The 20,209-nt window shown below is 35.6% G+C and overlaps 1 protein-coding gene across 2 annotated transcripts in view; it reads left to right on the forward strand.

Moving 5' to 3' along the window:
* Positions 1-19,860, forward strand: part of CCSER1 (coiled-coil serine rich protein 1) — a 1,210,612-nt gene extending 1,190,752 nt beyond the window's left edge. For both annotated transcript variants that reach the window (XM_060094716.1, XM_060094688.1), the window contains one exon: positions 19,322-19,860. In XM_060094716.1, the coding sequence (XP_059950699.1) occupies positions 19,322-19,807 (486 nt within the window). In that variant the 3' untranslated portion in view covers positions 19,808-19,860. The remainder of the gene's footprint in view (positions 1-19,321) is intronic.
* The last annotated feature ends 349 nt before the right edge of the window (positions 19,861-20,209 follow it).

Here is a 20,209-nt window from a genome sequence, read left to right on the forward strand (position 1 = left end):
TTATATTACATATACATATGTATGATAAGTACTAGAAAACAAGAGAAACAATAGGCTAGATTCTTAATTATATATTAATTAATATAAGAATCTATATATTATATATAGATTATAATTAATATAAGAATCTATATTACATGTGTATTGTATTATATACAATACATATATAATATATATATTATACATATGTAATATATATATGTTCATTTATTGTATACAAGCAATATTTTGATCATGTAAATCTACAGCAATTGTCTACAGAAGACATTATATGAACAAAAATATTTGTGCGATTTTTTTTAATACTACTTTCACTCAAGAAGCACTGTACTATCTGAAGACCTAAACAGAGACATTTCTCCAAAGAAGACATGCAGATAGCCAATAGGCACATGAAAATATGCTCATCATCACTAATTGTTAGAGAATTGAAAATCAAAACTACAATGAGGTACCACCTTACATTGGTCAGAATGGCCATCATTAAAAAGTCTACAGCTAACAAGTGCTGGAGAGGGTGTAGAGAAAAGGGAACCCTCCTACACTGTTGGTAGGAATGTAACTTAGTGCAGCCACTATGGAGAACAGTATGGAGGTTTCTTAAAAAACTAAAATTAGAGTTGCCATATGATCCATCAATCCCACTCCTGGACATATACCCAGAAAAAACTCTAATTCGAAAAGATACTTGCACCCCTATGTTCATAGTAGCACTATTTACAATAGCCAAGACACAGAAACAACCTAAATGTCCATCAACAGATGAATGGATAAAGAAGATGTGGTATATATACACAATGGAATACTACTCAGCCATAAAAAGGAATGAAATAATGCCATTTGCAGCAACATGGATGGACCTAGAGATTTTCATAATACTCAAAGTAAGTCAGAAAGAGAAAGACAAATGCCATATGATAAAGACAGATACCATATGGTATCGCTTATATGTGGAATCTAAAATATGACACAAATGAACATATCTACAGAACAGAAGCAGATTCACGGATATAGAGAACAGACTTGTGGTTGCCCAGAGGGAGGGGAATGGGGGCGGGAAGTATTGGGAGTGTGGGATTAGCAGATGCAAACTATTATATATAGAATGGATTTAATCAACAGGTTCTAATGTATAGCACAGGGAACTATATTCAATATCCTGTCATAAACCATAATGGAAAAGAATATGAAAAAGAATATATATATAACAATCACTTTGTTGTACAGCAGAAATTAACACAACATTGTAAATCGAATATACTTCAATAAAATTTTAAATAAAAGAAACACAGTATCATCTAATACATCCTAGATATTTGGCATGTGCCTGTCTAGACAAGAGATGCATTTTTCATGTTGTTGTAGTTAAACCACAGTAATTGCCCATTATTTTGCATTCCTATGCAAACATATAAAAACTATTCCCTACTCCTTTCGCTTAGACGTATAAAATTGGCTTAAACACTCACTTATTCTTTTTAGTTAGAAATCACACTTTTTTGGAATATCAGTTGTGCAGAATTATACTTTCTCAGGTTTCTTCTGAATTGAAACAGTGATTGTAAGCAGTGATTGAAATTCTCATTTAAATAAACTTTTTACTGAAAAGAATCGTTCACACTGAGTGGGTTACAACACACACACACATATTAGTTCTAAAGACAACTCATTATTGTTCCTCAGAATTTTGTTCTTTCTAGAGTTCATTTACTCTAGTTATAAACAGAACAGTCCTACTGGCTTGTGGGAAAACAGTTGCATGCTTTCACTTTTCTCATGAGAGGTAGATGCCTTGGCCTTCCTCTCTTGGGAACTCAGCCTTTAGCTGACCTTACTAACATTCACCTTGCTTATCTTGTACATGCCTTCTAACCCCGGTTGAATCCTAAATGCCCACCAGGAGGATTTAGTATCCCCTAAAGAATTTAGGAGTGAGGTTGGGCCAGAAGAAGTAATTTAACTCCGGACAATTTCCTCTTGGTAATTTGTGCTATTTGAAAAATATAGGTATTGTCTGCCAGAACCTTTCAATGTTTCTTTTTGGTTATTACTTCAACTTATTACAAGGCTTCCTGCTTGCAAAGCAGTAACTACTCTTCTGTACAATCTCTCTGTGGTAGAGGGTTTCTAGGCCTTTAAAAAAAAAAACCTTCTTTATCACTGAAAACAGATTGCACATCTAAGGATACAAACAGATGCAGCAACATGCCAACCCTTCTGTAGAGAAATGTCCTGCATTTATAACTGCTTTAGAAATCCTATTCCTCAGTGATGACAGGGAAAAGGACAGTTGTTTTTAATAAATATCATTTGAGTTTATACTGACACTTCAGGAAAAGGACAGTTGTTTTTAATAAATATCGTTTGAGTTTATTGACCAAGAGGCACATTTCAGGTCTCCTGGTTTACTTCACACCAATATATTATGTAGTGAAAAATCAAAAGGGGCATTTGCTTTTTAAGTAGTTCATGACACTCCATTAACATTCCTCCATGTGGAGAAAAAGTTATTTGTTAAGACAAGAAATCTTTGGATTTTATGTGCTATACTGTATGTGTTTTTTATTGCTGTTGTTGGGCAAGATTTATGTTTATAAATGCTTTCAATGTTTATTAGTAAATTGCATTGGGTTAGTAAATGAGCTAATATTTTTTTAAAAAATAATAATTTTAAGGGTCTAGAAGAGTGTCTGGCATATAATAAGGATGATATGTGTTTGCAAATAAAAATTATAAAAGCTTAATTTCACTCTCCTAGTGGCTGTAAGTGATTTTTTTAAAGGATAGCAGTTTATGTATATGGCTTTTTTTTTTTTTTTGGAGAGATCCTGCATTAGTCACGTTTATTTGTTTGATTTAGGGAAGCATTATGGCTTAGGCCAGTAATTCTCAACTGGGGGCAATTTTGCCCTCCCGGAGACATTTGGAAATGTCTGAAGACATTTTTGTTTGTCACAACTGGGTGCAGGTGCTACTGGCATCTAAAGTAGAGGCAAAGGATGCTCATAAGCATCCTGCAATTCACTGGGCAGCCCTCTACAGCAAAAAAATTATATAATCCCAAATGTAAATAGTGCTGAGATTGAGAGACCCTTGACCTAGAGCTTGAGCTCCAATTCACATTATGCTATCCACTAAATCCTGGAATCCTGGTAAGCACTTAAGTGTAAGGGTTTCAGTTTCTTCATCATAAATGGATATAATAAAATACTCTAATAGGGATTAAAAGTTATTAATACATGAAACGTTGCACATATCTTGGTGCATTGTAAAGTCACTAAATCTTAGCTATTATTATAAATTAAATCTGAGATAAAGTGATGTATCTGCTTTCTGGTCATTTTTTCTAAATCTAAAATTATACAATGTATGCTCTCTTGAGTTTAGTATATTAAAGAATTCTTTCCCACCCTAGATCTTCTCACTGTCAGGCATCAGACAGACAACTAGGTTTTGAAAGCACTTATCACCACCTTATGGCATTTTTGTTGTTGTACATTCATTTTGTTGTATTTTGTCCAAGATTCAGGCTTACTTAGAATTTTATAAAGACAAATAAAGCTTTCTCAATGATCTAAATCCTACTATTGTCTTTTCCTTAGCTTAATTTTAAATCACTATATACAATTCAATTTTCCAATAGGCTCAGGGTTAAGTCAACTATGGACTTCATTAAAACTAAATTAAAAACTAGTGTGATGGAGTTTTACCAAAAAAAAAAAGATTTTTATGTCTCCTTCAACAGTAGAATCCATAGATAGTAGCACAGCATTTGTTTGGAACACTATAGAACCCATCCTCTGAAAGTAGGAAAAGAGAAGTTCCTTTAAGGCATGTGCTTCAATGAGAAGCAGACTATGTACAGAATAGTTCCTTTTAATTCTTTTCTAAAATGTGTCACAATGCTAATTTATCATTTATTTAAGAGAATTTATAAATATCATTAGAGAAAGAGTATTAAAGAAGTCTTTATGTCAGTACCCAGGGCTAACTAGATAGAAAGAAAATAATAGTGAAGATCAAGGTTAGATTGAAGACACAATGGGGAAACTCAATATACACCATTAAAGGTGTTGAAAAAGTATTCCAGTTTGTATTTTAGAAGCAAATTTGGGGTAAAAAAGGATTTATAGGCAAAACTTTAGAATCGGTACAATCTATGTTATACTGGCCTTAAATGACAACCAATTTAATGCAATTATTCTGTACACTTACAGTAATGAAAATGGAAATAATTACATTTAATACATTTACAGATTTTAATATTTGACTCAGTGAGCAATAATATTGTACATGCCTTTATTCAAAGCACTTTTCATATATGTAATAGTATTTTACATACTATTTTAAGTATTTTAAATAGCATTTTAAATACATAGAGATGGCTTCTTGATATCACTGTATTAAAAGTTTCTATTATTCTGCCTGTAGATTTATGTATTGATGTATTTTAATAATTAAATTAATATATTGCTATAGACTTTCTTCTGTGATTTATTCTACTGCCTCAACTCCCGCCTTCATCATATATTTTCTGCATTAATGAATTGACTTGCTCAATTAATGTGCAGGTTACAAGGTCACATGGGTGTCAGTCATTTGTTATGTCTATATTTTAAGTAATATGTTGCTACTACTACTAGAGCACCAAAATTTATTCTTTTTATAAATTAGAGAAGATACTGGTAATTCTCTTTGTATTTCTGAATCCAAAATGTTTGCATAAATGGAAGATAAAAGAGCTGAGTTAAAGATATTTTAATGGGAGTATTTTCATAACCCTTGCTTTGGCCAAAGAAGTGTCTCTATATGTCATATTGACACACGGGGAAAAGAGAGATTAAGAAGTGCTGCTCTACAATAACTCCCTTTTAATTCATTTTCTACAGTACTGACATAATGTACTGAAAGAGGTTTTTTTCAGTTGCTTTGATAGCTAATGCTTTAGATATAATGTCATATCGCTTTGGTGGCTATGAAAGGTTTGTTATTTCCTCCATGTATATTTTATAGTTACATATATGTCTTGCTTTTTATTAGGGAAGGATAACTAAAGGGGAGTTGAAGCCTCAAAAACATCCCTGAAAAGTTGACATTCCCCACTGCTTTCAAGAATGAAAGCAAAATATACATGTCCAGTGCTTGGTAGTTTAAGATCCAGGTAGGGAAAGGAACCAAGATAATGGAGTAGAAGGATGTGCTCTCACTCCCTCTTGCAAGAACACTGCTGGACAATCATCGACAGGAAGACACTGGAACTCACCAAAAAAGATACCCCACATCAAAAGACAAAGGAGAATCCACAATGAAACGGTAGGAGGGGTGCAATCACAGTAAAATCAAATCCCATAACTGGTGGGTGGGTGAGTCACAGACTGAAGAACACTTATACCACATAAGTCCACCCACTGGAATGAAAGTTCTGAGCCCCACGTCAGGCTTCCCAACCTGGGCATCTGGCAACGGGATGAGGAATTCCTAGAGAATCACACTTTGAAGCCTAGTGGGAATTGATTGCAGGACTTCGACAGGACTGGGGGAAACAGAGACTCCACTCTTAGAGGGCACATACAAAGTAGTGTGCGCACTATGACCCAGGGGAAGGAGCAGTGACCCCAGGGCAGACTGAACCAGACCTACCTGTTAGTGTTGGAGGGTCTCAGGCAGAAGTGGGGGGTGGGTAGCTGTGGCTCACCATGGGGACAAGGACACTGGCAGCAGAAGTTCTGGGAAGTACTCCTTGGCATGAGCCCTCCCAGACTCTGTCATTACAGTCTGTCAGCCTACCCCAGCAGAGAGCCCAGGTAGGCTCCAGTGTTGGGTTGCCTCAGGCCAAACAACCAACAGAGAGGGAACCCAGCCCCACTCATCAACATTCAAGTGGATTAAAGTTTTACTGAGCTCTGCCCACAAGAGCAACAGCCAGCTATACCCACCACCAGTCACTCCCATCAGGAAGTTTGCACAAGCCTCTTAGATAGCCTCATCCACCAGAGGGCAGACAACAGAAGGAAGAAGAACTACAATCCTGCAGCCTGTGGAACAAAAACCACATTCACAGAAAGATAGACAAAATGAAAAGGCAGAGGGCTATGTTCCAGATGAAGGAACAAAATAAAACCCCAGAAAAACAACTAAATGAAGTGGAGATTGGCAACCTACCAGAAAAAGAATTCAGAATAATGATAGAGAAGATGATCCAGGACCCTGGAAAAAGAATGGAGGCAAAGAACAAGAAGATGCAAGAAATGTTTAACAAAGATGTAGAAGAATTAAAGAACAAACAAACAGAGATGAACAATACAATAACTGAAACAAAAACTACACTAGAAGGAATCCATAGCAGAATAGCAGAGGCAGAAGAACAGATAAGTGACCTGGAAGACAGAATGGTGGAATTCACTGCTGCAGAACAGAATAAAGAGAAAAGAATGAAAAGAAATGAAGACAGCCTAAGAGACCTCTGGGACAGTATTAAATGCAACAATATTTGCATTATAGGGGTCCCAGAAGGAGAAGAGAGAGAGAAAGGACCTGAGAAAATATGTGAAGAGATTATAGTAAAAAACTACCCTAACATGGGAAAGGAAACAGCCACCCAAGTCCAGGAGGCACAGAGAGTCCCATACAGGATAAACCCAAAGAGAAACATGCTGAGACACACAGTAATCAAATTTGCAAAAATTAAAGACAAAGAAAAATTATTGAAAGCAACAAGGGAGAAACAAAAAATAATATACAAGGGAACTCACATAAGGTAAACAGCTGATTTCTCAGCAGAAACTCTACAAGCCAGAGGGAGTGGCACGATATACTTAAAGTGATGAAAGGGAAGAACATACAACCAAGATTAATCTACCCGGCAAGGATCTCATTCAGATTCGACAGAGAAAGCAAAAGCTTTACAGACAAGCAAAAGCTAAGAGAATTCAGCACCACCAAACCAGCTCTACAACAAATGCTAAAGGAACTTCTTTAAGTGGGAAACACAAGAGAAGAAAAGGACCTACAGAAACAAACCCAAAACAATTAAGTAAATGGTCATAGGAACATACATATCGATAATTACCTTAAACGTGAATGGATTAAATGCTCAAACCAAAAAACACAGGCTTGCTGAATGGTTACAAAAACAAGACCCATCTATATACAGTCTACAAGAGACCCACTTCAGACCTAGGGACACATACAGACTGAAAGTGAGGGGATGGAAAAAGATATTCCATGCAAATGGAAATCAAAAGAAAGCTGGAGTAGCTATACTCATATCAGATAAAATAGACTTAAAAATAAAGAATGTTACAAGAGACAACAAAGGACACTACACAATGATAAAGGGAACAACCCAAGAAGAAGATATAACAATTATAAATATATATGCACCCAACATAGGAGCACCTGAATACACAAGGCAACTGCTAACAGCTATAAAAGAGGAAATCAACAGTAACACAGTAATATTGGGGGACTTTAACACCTCACTTACACCAATGGACAGATCATCCAGACAGAATATTAATAAGGAAACACAAGCTTTAAATGACACAATAGACCAGATAGATTTAATTGATATTCATAGCACATTCCATCCAAAAACAGATTACATTTCTTCTCAAGTTCGCACGGAACATTCTCCAGGATAGATCACATCTTGGGTCACAAATCAAGCCTTAGTAAATTTAAGAATACTGAAATCATATCAAGCATCTTTTTTGACCATAACACTATGAGATTAGAATTGAATTACAGGGAAAAAAGCATAAAAAAAACACAAACACATGGAGGCCAAACAGTACATTACTAAATAACCAAGAGATCACTGAAGAAATCAAAGAGGAAATCAAAAAATACCTAGAGACAAATGACAATGAAAACACGATGATTCAAAACCTATAGGATGCAGCAAAAGCAGTTCTAAGAGGGAAGTTTATAGCTATACAATCCTACCTGAAGAAACAAGAAAAAATCTCAAGTAAACAATCTAACCTTACACCTAAAGGAACTAGAGAAAGAAGAAAAAACAAAACCCAAAGTTAACAGAAGGAAAGAAATCATAAAGACCAGAGCAGAAATAAATGAAATAGAAAGAAAACAATAGCAAAGATCAATAAATCTAAAAGCTGGTTCTTTGAGAAGATAAACAAAATTGCTAAACCATTAGCCAGACTCATCAAGAAAAAGAGGGAGAGGACTCAAATCAATAAAATTAGAAATGAAAAAGGAGAAGTTACAACAGACACCGCAGAAATACAAAGCATCCTAAGAGACTACTACAAGCCACTCTATGCCAATAAAATGGACAACCTGGAAGAAATGGACAAATTCTTAGAAAGGTATAACCTTCCAAGGCTGAACCAGGAAGAAACAGAAAATATGAACAGACCAATCACAAGTAATGAAATTGAAACTGATTAAAAATCTTCCAACAAAAAAAAGTCCATGACCAGATGGCTTCACAGGTGAATTCTATCAAACATTTAGAGAAGAGCTAACACCCATCCTTCTCAAACTCTTCCAAAAAATTGCAGAGAAAGGAACACTCCCAAATTCATTCTGTGAGGCCACCATCACCCTGATACCAAAACCAGACAAAGATACTACAAAAAAAAAAAGACAATTACAGACCAATATCACTGATGAATATAGATGAAAATATCCTCAACAAAATACTAGCAAACAGAATCCAACAACACATTAAAAGGATCATACACCATGATCAAGTGGGATTTATCCCAGGGATGCAAGGATTCTTCAATATATGCAGATCAATCAATGTGATACACCATATTAACAAACTGAAGAAGAAAAACTATATGATCCTCTCAATAGATGCAGAAAAAGCTTTTGACAAAATTCAACACCCATTTATGATAAAAAAACTCTCCAGAAAGTGGGCCTAGAGGGAACCTACATCAACATAAGAAAGACCATATACAACAAACCCACAGCAAACATCATCCTCAATGGTGAAAAACTGAAACCATTTCCACTAAGATCAGGAACAAGACAAGGTTGCCCACTCTCACCACTATTATTCAACATAGTTTTGGAAGTTCTAGCCATGGCAATCAGAGAAGAAAAAGAAATAAAAGGAATACAAATTGGAAAAGAAGAAGTAAAATTGTCACTATTTGCAGATGACATGATACTATACATAGAGAATCATAAAAATGCCACCAGAAAACTATTAGAGCTAATCAATGAATTGGGTAAAGTTGCAGGATACAAAATTAATGCACAGAAATCTCCTGCATTCCTATACACTAAGATGAAAAATCTGAAAAAGAAATTATGGAAACCCTCCCATTTACCACTGCAACAAAAAGAATAAAATACCTTGGAATAAACCTACCTAGGGAGACAAAAGACCTGTATGCAGAAAACTATAAGACACTGATGAAAGAAATTAAAGATGATACCAACAGATGGAGAGATATACCATGTTCTTGGATTGGAAGCATCAATATTGTGAAAGTGAGTATACTACCCAAAGCAATCTACAGATTCAATGCAATCCCTATCAAATTACCAATGGCATCGTTTATGGCACTAGAACAAATCATCTTAAAATTTGTATGGAGACAAAAAAGACTCTGACCATCGAAAGCAGTCTTGAGGGAAAAACACGGAGCTTGAGGAATCAGACTCCCTGACTTCAGACTATACTACAAAGCTACAGTCATCAAGACAATATAGTACTGGCACAGAAACAGAAACATAGATCAATGGAACAAGATAGAAAGCCCAGAGATAAACCCATGCACCTATGGTCAACTAATCTATGAGAAAGGAGGCAAAGATATACAGGGAAAAGACAGTCTCTTCAATTAGTGGTGCTGGGAAAGCTGGACAGCTACATGTAAAAGAATGAAATTAGAACACTCCCTGACACCATATACAAAAATAAACTTAAAATGGATTAGAGACCTAAATGTAAGACCGGACACTATAAAACTCTTAGAGGAAAACATAGGAAGAGCACTCTTTGACATAAATCACAGCAAGATCTGTTTTGATCCACCTCCTAGAGTAATGGAAATAAAAACAAAAATAAACAAATGAGACCTAATGAAACTTAAAAGCTTTGGCACAGCAAAGGAAACCATAAACAAGATGAAAAGACAACTCTCAGAATGGGAGAAAACATTTGCAAACAAACCAATGGACAAAGGATTAATCTCCAAATATATAAACAGCTCATGCAGCTCAATATTAAAGAAACAAACAAACCAATCCAAAAATGGGCAGAAGACCTAAATAGACATTTCTCCAAAGAAGACATACAGATGGCCAAGAGGCACATGAAAAGCTGCTCAACATCCCTAATTATTAGAGAAATGCAAATCAAAACTACAGTGAGGTATCACCTCACACCACTTAGAATGAGCATCATCAGAAATTCTACAAACAACAAATGCTGGAGAGGGTGTGGAGAAAAGGGAACCCTTTTGCACTGTTGGTGGGAATGTAAACCAATACAGCCACTATGGAGAACAGTATGGAGGTTCCTTAAAAAACTAAAAATTGAATTACCATATGATCCAGCAATCCCACTACTGAGCATATACCCAGAGAAAACCATAATTCAAAGAGACATGTGCACCCCAGTGTTCACTGCAGCACTATTTACAATAGCCAGGTCATGGAAGCAACCTAAATGCCTATCGACAGATGAATGGGTAAAGAAGATGTGGTGCATATATACAATGGAATATTGCTCAGCCATAAAAAGGAACAAAATTGAGTCATTTGTTGAGACATGGATGGATCTCAAGACTGTCATACAGAGTGAAGTAAGTCAGAAAGAGAAAAACAAATATCATATATTAACGCATGTATGTGGAACCTAGAAAAATGGTACAGATGAACCGGTTTGCAGGGCAGAGGTTGAGACACAGATGTAGAGAACAAACGTATGGACACCAAACGGGGAAAACCACAGTGGGGTGGGGATGGTGGTGTGTTGAATTGGGCAATTGGGCTTGACATGTATACACTGATATGTATAAAATTGATGACTAATAAGAACCTGCAGTATAAACAAACAAACAAACAACTAATACTAAACTTTCTTTGGGTTATTTGTATGGAAATATGTTAATATAAATGTTTCAGACCTTACATGAAATTTCTAAAAATCTTATACCTTCTGGTATAATAAGTCATAATTCTAGTTATTACTTTAAAATGTATATCTCAGAAATAACTAAATGTCCTTGTAAATTGTGTTTACCGTGGTCATTTTTAAGTCTTTTGTCATTTACAGACAGTTCTCAATGTACTGTGATGCTTTTTCAAAAATGTTCCTATAAAAGGGTTTCATCTTCAAGGAATTCATCGAAAAAACTTTGACAAGTACAGGTTTCTGGTAACTGACTACACTGCTGAACTGAATGAATAAGCATTTTCAGAACTCTAATGGAAAATTGATGAATTTATAAAAGTGCTAACAAAAGATCAAGATGAAAAAAAATTAATTACATGGGACTGAGTGAACTGATGAGGATGATTATAATTTTTGTGACTTTCTGTTTGAAATACAAGAAAAATCCCACAAGGACTCAGAGGCAAAAAATATACAAATCAATTTTCACTGCAAAGTGAAGGAGCTGTTACAGTGGAGGATTACTGGACTGAATGTCAATATTATGACATAGTATGAGTGTGTTTCGTGTTTGGTAATTGCAATCATTGTTGCTTTTGTTGTGGTCATCCATTTACAATGCTTTGTGTTAGTTTATCTCTTGTAAAAATAAAATATAGTGTGTGTGTGTGAAAAAAAAGATCCAGGTAGTATATCAATCCATATAGATCAAAGTAATCAAATCATCAATGAGAGAAAAATGTCTAGAGAAAGAACATTTCATATTAGATAAGCTATATCAGTAAGGGGAAGAAACATGGTAGTAGATTCTTCTCTGGACTAAATAAATATTAAGGAGCTACTGGTAAATGCCAGGTAGTACTGGGAGGAGTGGATTCAGCATTAAACAAGACAGGCAATGTCCCTGCCCTTACGAAACTTCTATTTTAGTTGGCTTGGGTGTAGAAGTAAGTATGGGTCAAAGTGTCTATTCTTGAACATAAAACATACAGTATTATGCATTTTATGTTCTACTTACTTGATCTAGAGGCTCATTAGTAAGAAACCATAAACCTTACTCAGGAGGCATGTTTCTTCTCAGTATGAATTACCCAAGAGTTACTACTTAGCTTCTCCTGATAATTCTGGCTCACCTTAACATAAGTTCATATACATCTCTTATTTAAATTCAAATTATAATGTTATTTTCAGTAATCTTTATAATTTGTTAAAATACTATTTAATATTAGCCATTTTTCTAATGTAATACCATTTTTTTTCTACTAGCTATTGGAAATTGCTTCAAGTATTTCTTTTCCTTTAGGAACAATTCTAGTTGTAAAACAATACTATTTTTGGTTAGGAGAACATTTGCAGAAAAATATATCTTAAAATCAAATAAAATAACCAATCATATGCTAAATTTTAATCTATATAAGAAACTAGGACTTGAGAATGGACTTCAGGATATGGGGAGGGGGAAGCGTAAGCTGTGACAAAGCTAGAGAGAGGCATGGACATATATACACTACCAAACGTAAGGTAGATAGCTAGTGGGAAGCAGCTGCATAGCACAGGGAGATCAGATCGGTGCTTTGTGACCACCTGGAGGGGTGGGATAGGGAGGGTGGGAGGGAGGGAGACACAAGAGGGAAGGGATATGGGAACAGATGTATATGTATAACTGATTCACTTTGTTATAAAGCAGAAACTAACACACCATTGTGAAGCAATTATACTCCAATAAAGTTGCAAATAAATAAATAAATAAAAACCACTCCTTCCATGGGGAAAAAAAAAAAAAAAAAACTAGGAAGTTGTTGCCTGATAACATTTTTGGCAATTACCAGTATAGTTCACACACATGAAATAAAGTTCAGAAAAACATTATGAAATTCATTAATCAGTGACTGAAACATTGCTCCCCTCCTCATTAATTCTATCATGTCACCCTGCCTTAATGAAAATTGGGCTATGCACATTGGCATGATTACTGTACATATTCTTTGCATCAGATATAAGACAATTTTTTTAATGTAATAAAACCCCTAAAATCAGGAAAAATCTTACAATCAATGTTTTCAACTGTGTTGCAGTTGCAGTGGAGTTTTTACATTGCTCTGTGTAGATTTTATCATAGTTTCATATTGTCCTTTCTTCGATTGAGTTATATGCAGTATTAGCACTACATGCGGTGAGTTACCAATAAGAATATTTTCCAAAATTTTTACTATGATTTGGTATTATAGCAAATGTTATTTTGTATATGGAAAGGCAAGGAAAGAAAGAGTATAACTTTGATATTAATGAAAAAAATATTTGTACTTGCACTGCCTTCAATTCCATACTCTCTTCTAAATTAAAAACCAAATGCTTTATGAAATCAAAAGAAGGAATATACTCACACGTACATGAAGCTGTATCATTGAGACATGCAAAAAGACTATCAAACCTAAGAAAGGGAAGTGAAGACAGAAGAAATTTGAATGAGAGGCTGGTGTGACTGACGAATGGGTCACACCACTGGTAAGGAAGGAATGTGGTTTTTATTTGTTTTTAATTAGCATCATAAGTTTTGTTTGTTTTTTTCCTTCTTAGTGGTATGTAAAATAATAATGTGTTTTAAAATCATTCATCTTGAATTCAATGAAATGCAAATTATATACTCCAGTGAAGAAATGAGAGGAAAAAAATTATAGGGAAGAACTGATTTTATTATAATCTTCAGTTTTGACTGATTAATCACTAAATTTGCCATCCATTCATCTTCTACTAGGAACCCAAAGGATAGGTAATAAAATAATGTTTGAGGGGCTTCCCTCATGGCGCAGTGGTTGAGAATCTGCCTGCCAATGCAGGGGACACGGGTTTGAGCTCTGGTCTGGGAAGATCCTACATGCCGTGGAGCAACTAGGCCCGTGAGCCACCTCTACAGAGCCTGTGCGTCTGGAGCCTGCAAGCCACAACTACTGAGCCTGTGCGTCTGGAGCCTGTGCCCCGCAACAAGAGAGGCCACGACAGTGAAAGGCCCGCGCACCGCAATGAAGAGTGGCTCCCGCTTGTCACAACTAGAGAAAGCCCTCAAACAGAAACGAAGACCCAACATAGCCATAAATAAATAAATAAATAGATTAAAAAAAAAAATAACTGACAACTAAATTGTCTAAAAACTAACATAATTATATTAGTTTGTGGAAATTTAATTCCAGCCTTGAGAAAGATGTGGCTAGGTATATGCACTGAACGTTCTCTCTGGGGAAGTGATCTCAAAAGCTTCAGAAGGAATTAACATCAATTAGCAGCATGATGAAAAAATTATTTCCCTCTGGACCACTGCAACCAAATACAAATTTTGTGCACATATATATATATATATATATATATATATGCACAAAATATATTTTTATATTTTGAATCAAAGGGATCTTTCCTATGTTTGTCTATATAGAATTAAATACAAATTTAAATGTAGACTTTTAGAACTGGAAGATAATTGAATAAATGTTAGAGTTTCTTCAAGATCTAATTTTTCTCTTCTATATTTCTCATCTCTTTCAATAGGCTCATAAATGAAGCCCAGAGAAATTAATTTCTTCATCAAAGTTCACACAGTTTGATAGCAGCACAGACAAGATTAGAGTCTTTGGCCCAAGGTTCAGTGTTCTTTCCATTATGCCAAATTATCCCCTAATATATTAGGTACATAAGTAGGATAATGAGTGTAGTGGATGCTGTGGTGTGCTCCCAAGTTCTCTCCTCCCCCACCCCAATCACACACACACACATACACACACACACACACAGTTTCACAACTAAAGCCTTCATTTTCCCAGTTGGTAAAAAAGTTGGTAGCTGATAGCATTCAAGTTAGTTCCCTTACAAAAAAAAAAAAAAAAAAAAAAGCCTATTCATTCATGGTTACACCCCCTTCCCAGATATTGCCAATGTCCAATAACTTGTTGAAATAAGAGTATAAGGCTCCCAACCACTTGCCTAACTTGGGGACAACTCTGAGGAGTCATCCCAGCTTCCGAGATCCCTGTGTGATTATCTGAGATCGTTTAATTGCATAGAGTTTAACTTCCTCTGACAGACACTGCTTTCTTCATTACCCCATCGGTGTTGACTTGAGAATACACTCTAGTAAACTTTTGTTTATTGTCTCAAATATTTGTCTCAGAATCTGTTCTAGGGAACAAAACCATAAAAATAAATGTAAAATTACTCAAGTATTCTGGAGTAAATTACTGTGTTCTTTTAAGTTGAGATAGAAGTATTCAAAGTGGTTTTACTTCTAAAGGATGAAGCAAGCATCTATCAGAGAAACTTCTAGGTGTATTCACTTTATTTTGTTACTATACTAGGTGTATTCACTTTATTTTGTTACTATACTTATTGTTGCTGTCATCAAGATAACTATTCCTCAGGTATAATATTAGGCATTTTATACACAGTAGTTCATTAAGTCTTAACTATAATCTCGTATGCAGATACAGGTATGAATGTAAATCTTCCTTTCCCAGATGAGGAAATTGGAGATTTGGGAAGGGTAAGTAACTTGCCATGGTCACTTAGCTAGAAATTGTCTGATTCTGGTTGATTCTCTCATTAGACCTCAAGCTGCCTAAATGCAAGAGCTGGTTCTCTTATGAACAATACTATTTCCTATCACATATTATAGCACCTTGCTCTCAGTAGAGGTCAATAAATATTTATCAAATCAGCAAAGGAACCTTTATTTGTCTGACCCCAAATCCATGCCATTAGCCCCATGTGCTATGCAATCACCCATGTACACTATGAGCCCTAGATTTAATGGTGAACATCACAAAGAAAAAAAAAAAAGGAAAAGTCTAAGATGTTAAAAGCAAACTATGCTGAACAAACAGGAATAGGTGATTTTAAAATGCATTAAAAAATAGATCATTTCATTTTGTTGCTTTTTATAGTAGATGCATATATACCTTGTAGGATCAGATGTTATACCAGAGAACACTGAGTCTGCCTGTGGGATTGAGTCATTTGATCCCTTTCAATATGTCTTATTAAAACTGTATATTCAATTTAATGTAATATATCCCAGGAGGGTTAAAATGATCGCATAAAGAAAATGATGAACATTTCCCCAAATCTAATGTTAAAGTAACAGAAATGAAGTTTCCACTCATCTCCTCAGCTTTCCTAGGCAGCATGTATATAAATAGAATAGAAAGGTTTATTATCATGATGAATTTACCAATGGCTCTTTTGTTCTGAAACCAATTTTTTTCTCAGAGTATTTTATACCCATGATGTTTCTGACATTTGGATGTGATTTTAGGCACAGTGTTTGAGGATCTCTCAACTGATTCAACAGTTAAGTAAGCATCTTATAGAAGTCAAGTCACAAAGATGAAAAGAAAAGAAAATCTCACATTTCTAAGTAGGTCCAAATACCTAGCTTATTTATTTTACTCCCAAGAAAGTCCTTGAAACACCTTCTGTAAGTCATACAATGCTTCTTTCATACAAACAGGTAACCAGCCTTACTATCTCTACTGCAAATCAAGGGAAGAGTTAAAATGGCAAATTAGAAGTAATGGAGAGGGTCTGATAAACGTAAGCACAAATTAAAAACTAGAATGGCAGCTTACTACAGACATTAAGACAATTTAAAGAAGGAAAGAAAAGACATGGTTAGCAAAATATCTCAATCTGAAGTCACTGAGTATAAAGACACCCTAAAGATATCCCCTAATAGAATTTAGTTTTACACAAGATTGGGGATATTCATCTCAGTAATGATAATCTTGAAGCCTCAATTTAAGTTACAGTATGGTTCTGTATGTACTTTATTTTAGAAAAATGTGATACATTTTAGAAATATTCCCATGGGAATACTGGGAGGCAGAATGAATCAGTGGTTAATCAAGCAGACTGTCTATCTTACACTATCTGTAGAGTACAAACTCACTGTGTTCTGTTTTCTAGTCTGTGTAATGGGACTAATAGAAGCTACCTCAAGAGACTCTTGTGAGGGATAAAAGGGTATTAGAAAAATGTTTGGCATATAATACACACTCAATAAATATATTATCTCAAGCAGATAAGCTATTTTTCAGCAAATATTTATCAAATGCTTAATATGTACCAGAGAATCGGGTCAGGAGGTTTAGATTGGAAATAGGAGAAGTAGACGACTTGAAGTTGCCTATTTGCACTACATCAGGAAGGACTTGATTTAAAGGTATATGAAGAGGGCTTCCCTGGTGGCGCAGTGGTTGAGAATCTGCCTGCTAATGCAGGGGACACGGGTTCGAGCCCTGGTCTGGGAGGATCCCACATGCCACGGAGCAACTAGGCCCGTGAGCCACAACTACTGAGCCTGCGCGTCTGGAGCCTGTGCTCCACAACAAGAGAGGCCACGATAGTGAGAGGCCCGCGCACCGCGATGAAGAGTGGCCCCCACTTGCCACAACTAGAGAAAGCCCTCGCACAGAAACGAAGACCCAACACAGCAAAAATAAAAAAAAAATAATAAACTCCTACCCCCAACATCTTCTTAAAAAAAAAAAAGGTATATGAAGAAAAAGAGAAAGCAAAGGTGATTTATAGATGTTGGCCTGATAGTGGTACTATTAGTGAGAAGGAGGGTATTTGGGGAGGAATAGGTTGCAGACTCAAAATCAAGTTTGTTTTTTTGGTTTTGTTTTATGTCAGATTAGGAATGTTAATTAGTTAAAGTGATGATGCCGGATAAGTAAATTAGGGTTCAAAGTAGAGACCAGGTTTGGAGAAATGGTTTTCTAGGGAACAAACAATGAAAAGTTGGGTATTTAAAAACTATGCTATTTAGATGTCAGGTACACAGAAATTTTCATTGGCCCTTCAGCACATTTTGTATTAGTCTTCTGCCACGTGCTCTATTCTCCTCTCTCTTACCTCTTTCTCTTCCCTTTTTTCCTCCTTCTTTGTAACAACAATAAATCCTTCATTTTTTGCCACCAGAGCAATAAGCCAACTAGTTAGTTTCTATCTCAATGTATTTTTCTAAACCAAGACAGTGCTCTCTTCAAGATGAATTCTGGTGCCAGTTTGTAATCTTTGCTTCCTCCACAACATGATTCAATAAGCTATATCTTGCTCCTGTAATTAGAGTATAAACTTCTTGTGAGAAAGCAGAGGGGCCTACACTCATGGACCTGATTTTGATTACTAAAGTGCATCCAAAAGTCTAAATGCTGAAAGTTCTTTTAAGTGCCCTATTGTTCTCTGTAGGTCATTGGAGTGACTTCTTTTTTAGTTCCTTGAATTTCTAGGTTACCACTTTGCTGATACACATCATGATATTGATCATTCTAAAACTCTCTGACCGTACACTCAAGTAAATATAGCATATTAAATCCAACAAAAATGTATAGTTTCATATATAGATGTTCATTACTTATTAAAATAACATGTATTCTCAGAGAAAATTATAGAATTCAAACTTAGGAAATTAGATAAATACATTTCAAAATGCCTTTTAATTCAACTCTGAAAAGAAATGAGCTATCAAGCCATGAAAAGACATCAAGAAACCTGAAATGCATATTACTAAGTGAAAGAGGCCCACCTGAAGATACTACATACTGTATGAGTTCAGCTCTATGACACTCTGAAAAGGCAAAACTATGGAGACAGTAGTTGCCAGTGGTGGGGAGGGGAGGGGAGAGATGAGCAGGCAGAGCACAGGGGATTTTGAGGGTAGGGAAAATACTCTGTATGACAATATAATAATGGATAAATATCATTATTAAGTGTGTCCAAACCCATAGAATGTAGAACTCCAAGAGTGAACCCTAAGCTGTGGACTTTGGGTAATTATGATGTGTCAGCACAGGTTCATCCTGGGTAAAAAGTAACACCATTCTATTGAGTAATGTTGATAATGAGGGAGATTATGAACGTGTGGAGGAAGAAGGTCTATGAGAAATTTCTGTACCTTCCTCTCAATTTTGTTGCCAACTTAAAACTGCTCTTTAAAAAAGTATTTTAATAAATGCCTTTTAGAGTAAATTATTCACTTAACCACTCTTTACAGTAGAATTGCACTGGGAAATATAATCTCATGAAAAAGAGACAACAATTCTATTGATATTTTTTAAGCCTTGTTGAAAACTTATGATTTTGGACACAAATGCGAAAGCAACGCTCTTGTGTGTGTGCTATGAACGTATTTTTTAAAGACATCTTTTCTTTTCCATGTCTTTACCTCAGGCTACATATCGAAATCGAATTATGAGCCAAAGTCTCAGCACAAGGGACAGAAAAGCAATGCATACTCCCACCGAGGACCGTTTTAGATACTCAGCAGCGGACCAGACAAGCCCCTACAAAAGCAAGACCTGTCAGCTCTCCAGTCTATGTATAAGCAATTTTTTGAAGGACAAGGAACTAGTGGAAGTTATCAAACACTCCAGAGGAACTTACGAAACCCTCACGTCAGAGGTCACCCAGAATTTACGGGCCACTGTAGGGCAGAACTCTCTGAAACCAATAGTTAAGACCGAAGGGCTCTCCACGTTCTCAGAGAAACCAAAGGACCAAGCTGCTGTGGCCCGACAACATTCAACCTTTACAGGCAGGTTTGGACAACCGCCAAGAGGGCCAATCTCTTTACACATGTACAGCAGAAAGAATGTTTTCCTCCATCACAATTTACACACAACTGAGCTGCAGGCTCTAGGCCAGCAGGATGGGTGATTAAATCACCCTATTCCTGTCTCTGGGTAGGATAAGACGGTTAGTGTTTCTCGTGCATAGATCATGTTTAAATTTTATGTATTTTTTATTACTTTTTATTTTTAGTTATAAACAAAGAATTTTACTTTTTTTTAAGAATGAGGGTTCAAGCATGTTAATTGAATTAGGTTTAATAGCTTTGGAGACTTTATTATATATATATGTATAATAAATGAGACCATCTTGCTGGTTTATATACAGGCCATAATTTATTTATCTTTTATTTTTATCAGTCACTGATAAGCATTGAAGTTTCAGAAGGTAATATCAAATAGCACTCTGTTCACTTAATGGTGTTACTGTGAAAATAGATGTGCAGAATAAATAGATAAAGGGATTGTAAGGAATTTTAAATTACATAGT

Source organism: Mesoplodon densirostris, chromosome 1 (assembly GCF_025265405.1).
Source record: "Mesoplodon densirostris isolate mMesDen1 chromosome 1, mMesDen1 primary haplotype, whole genome shotgun sequence".
In the NCBI taxonomy this organism is placed as follows: domain Eukaryota; kingdom Metazoa; phylum Chordata; class Mammalia; order Artiodactyla; family Ziphiidae; genus Mesoplodon; species Mesoplodon densirostris.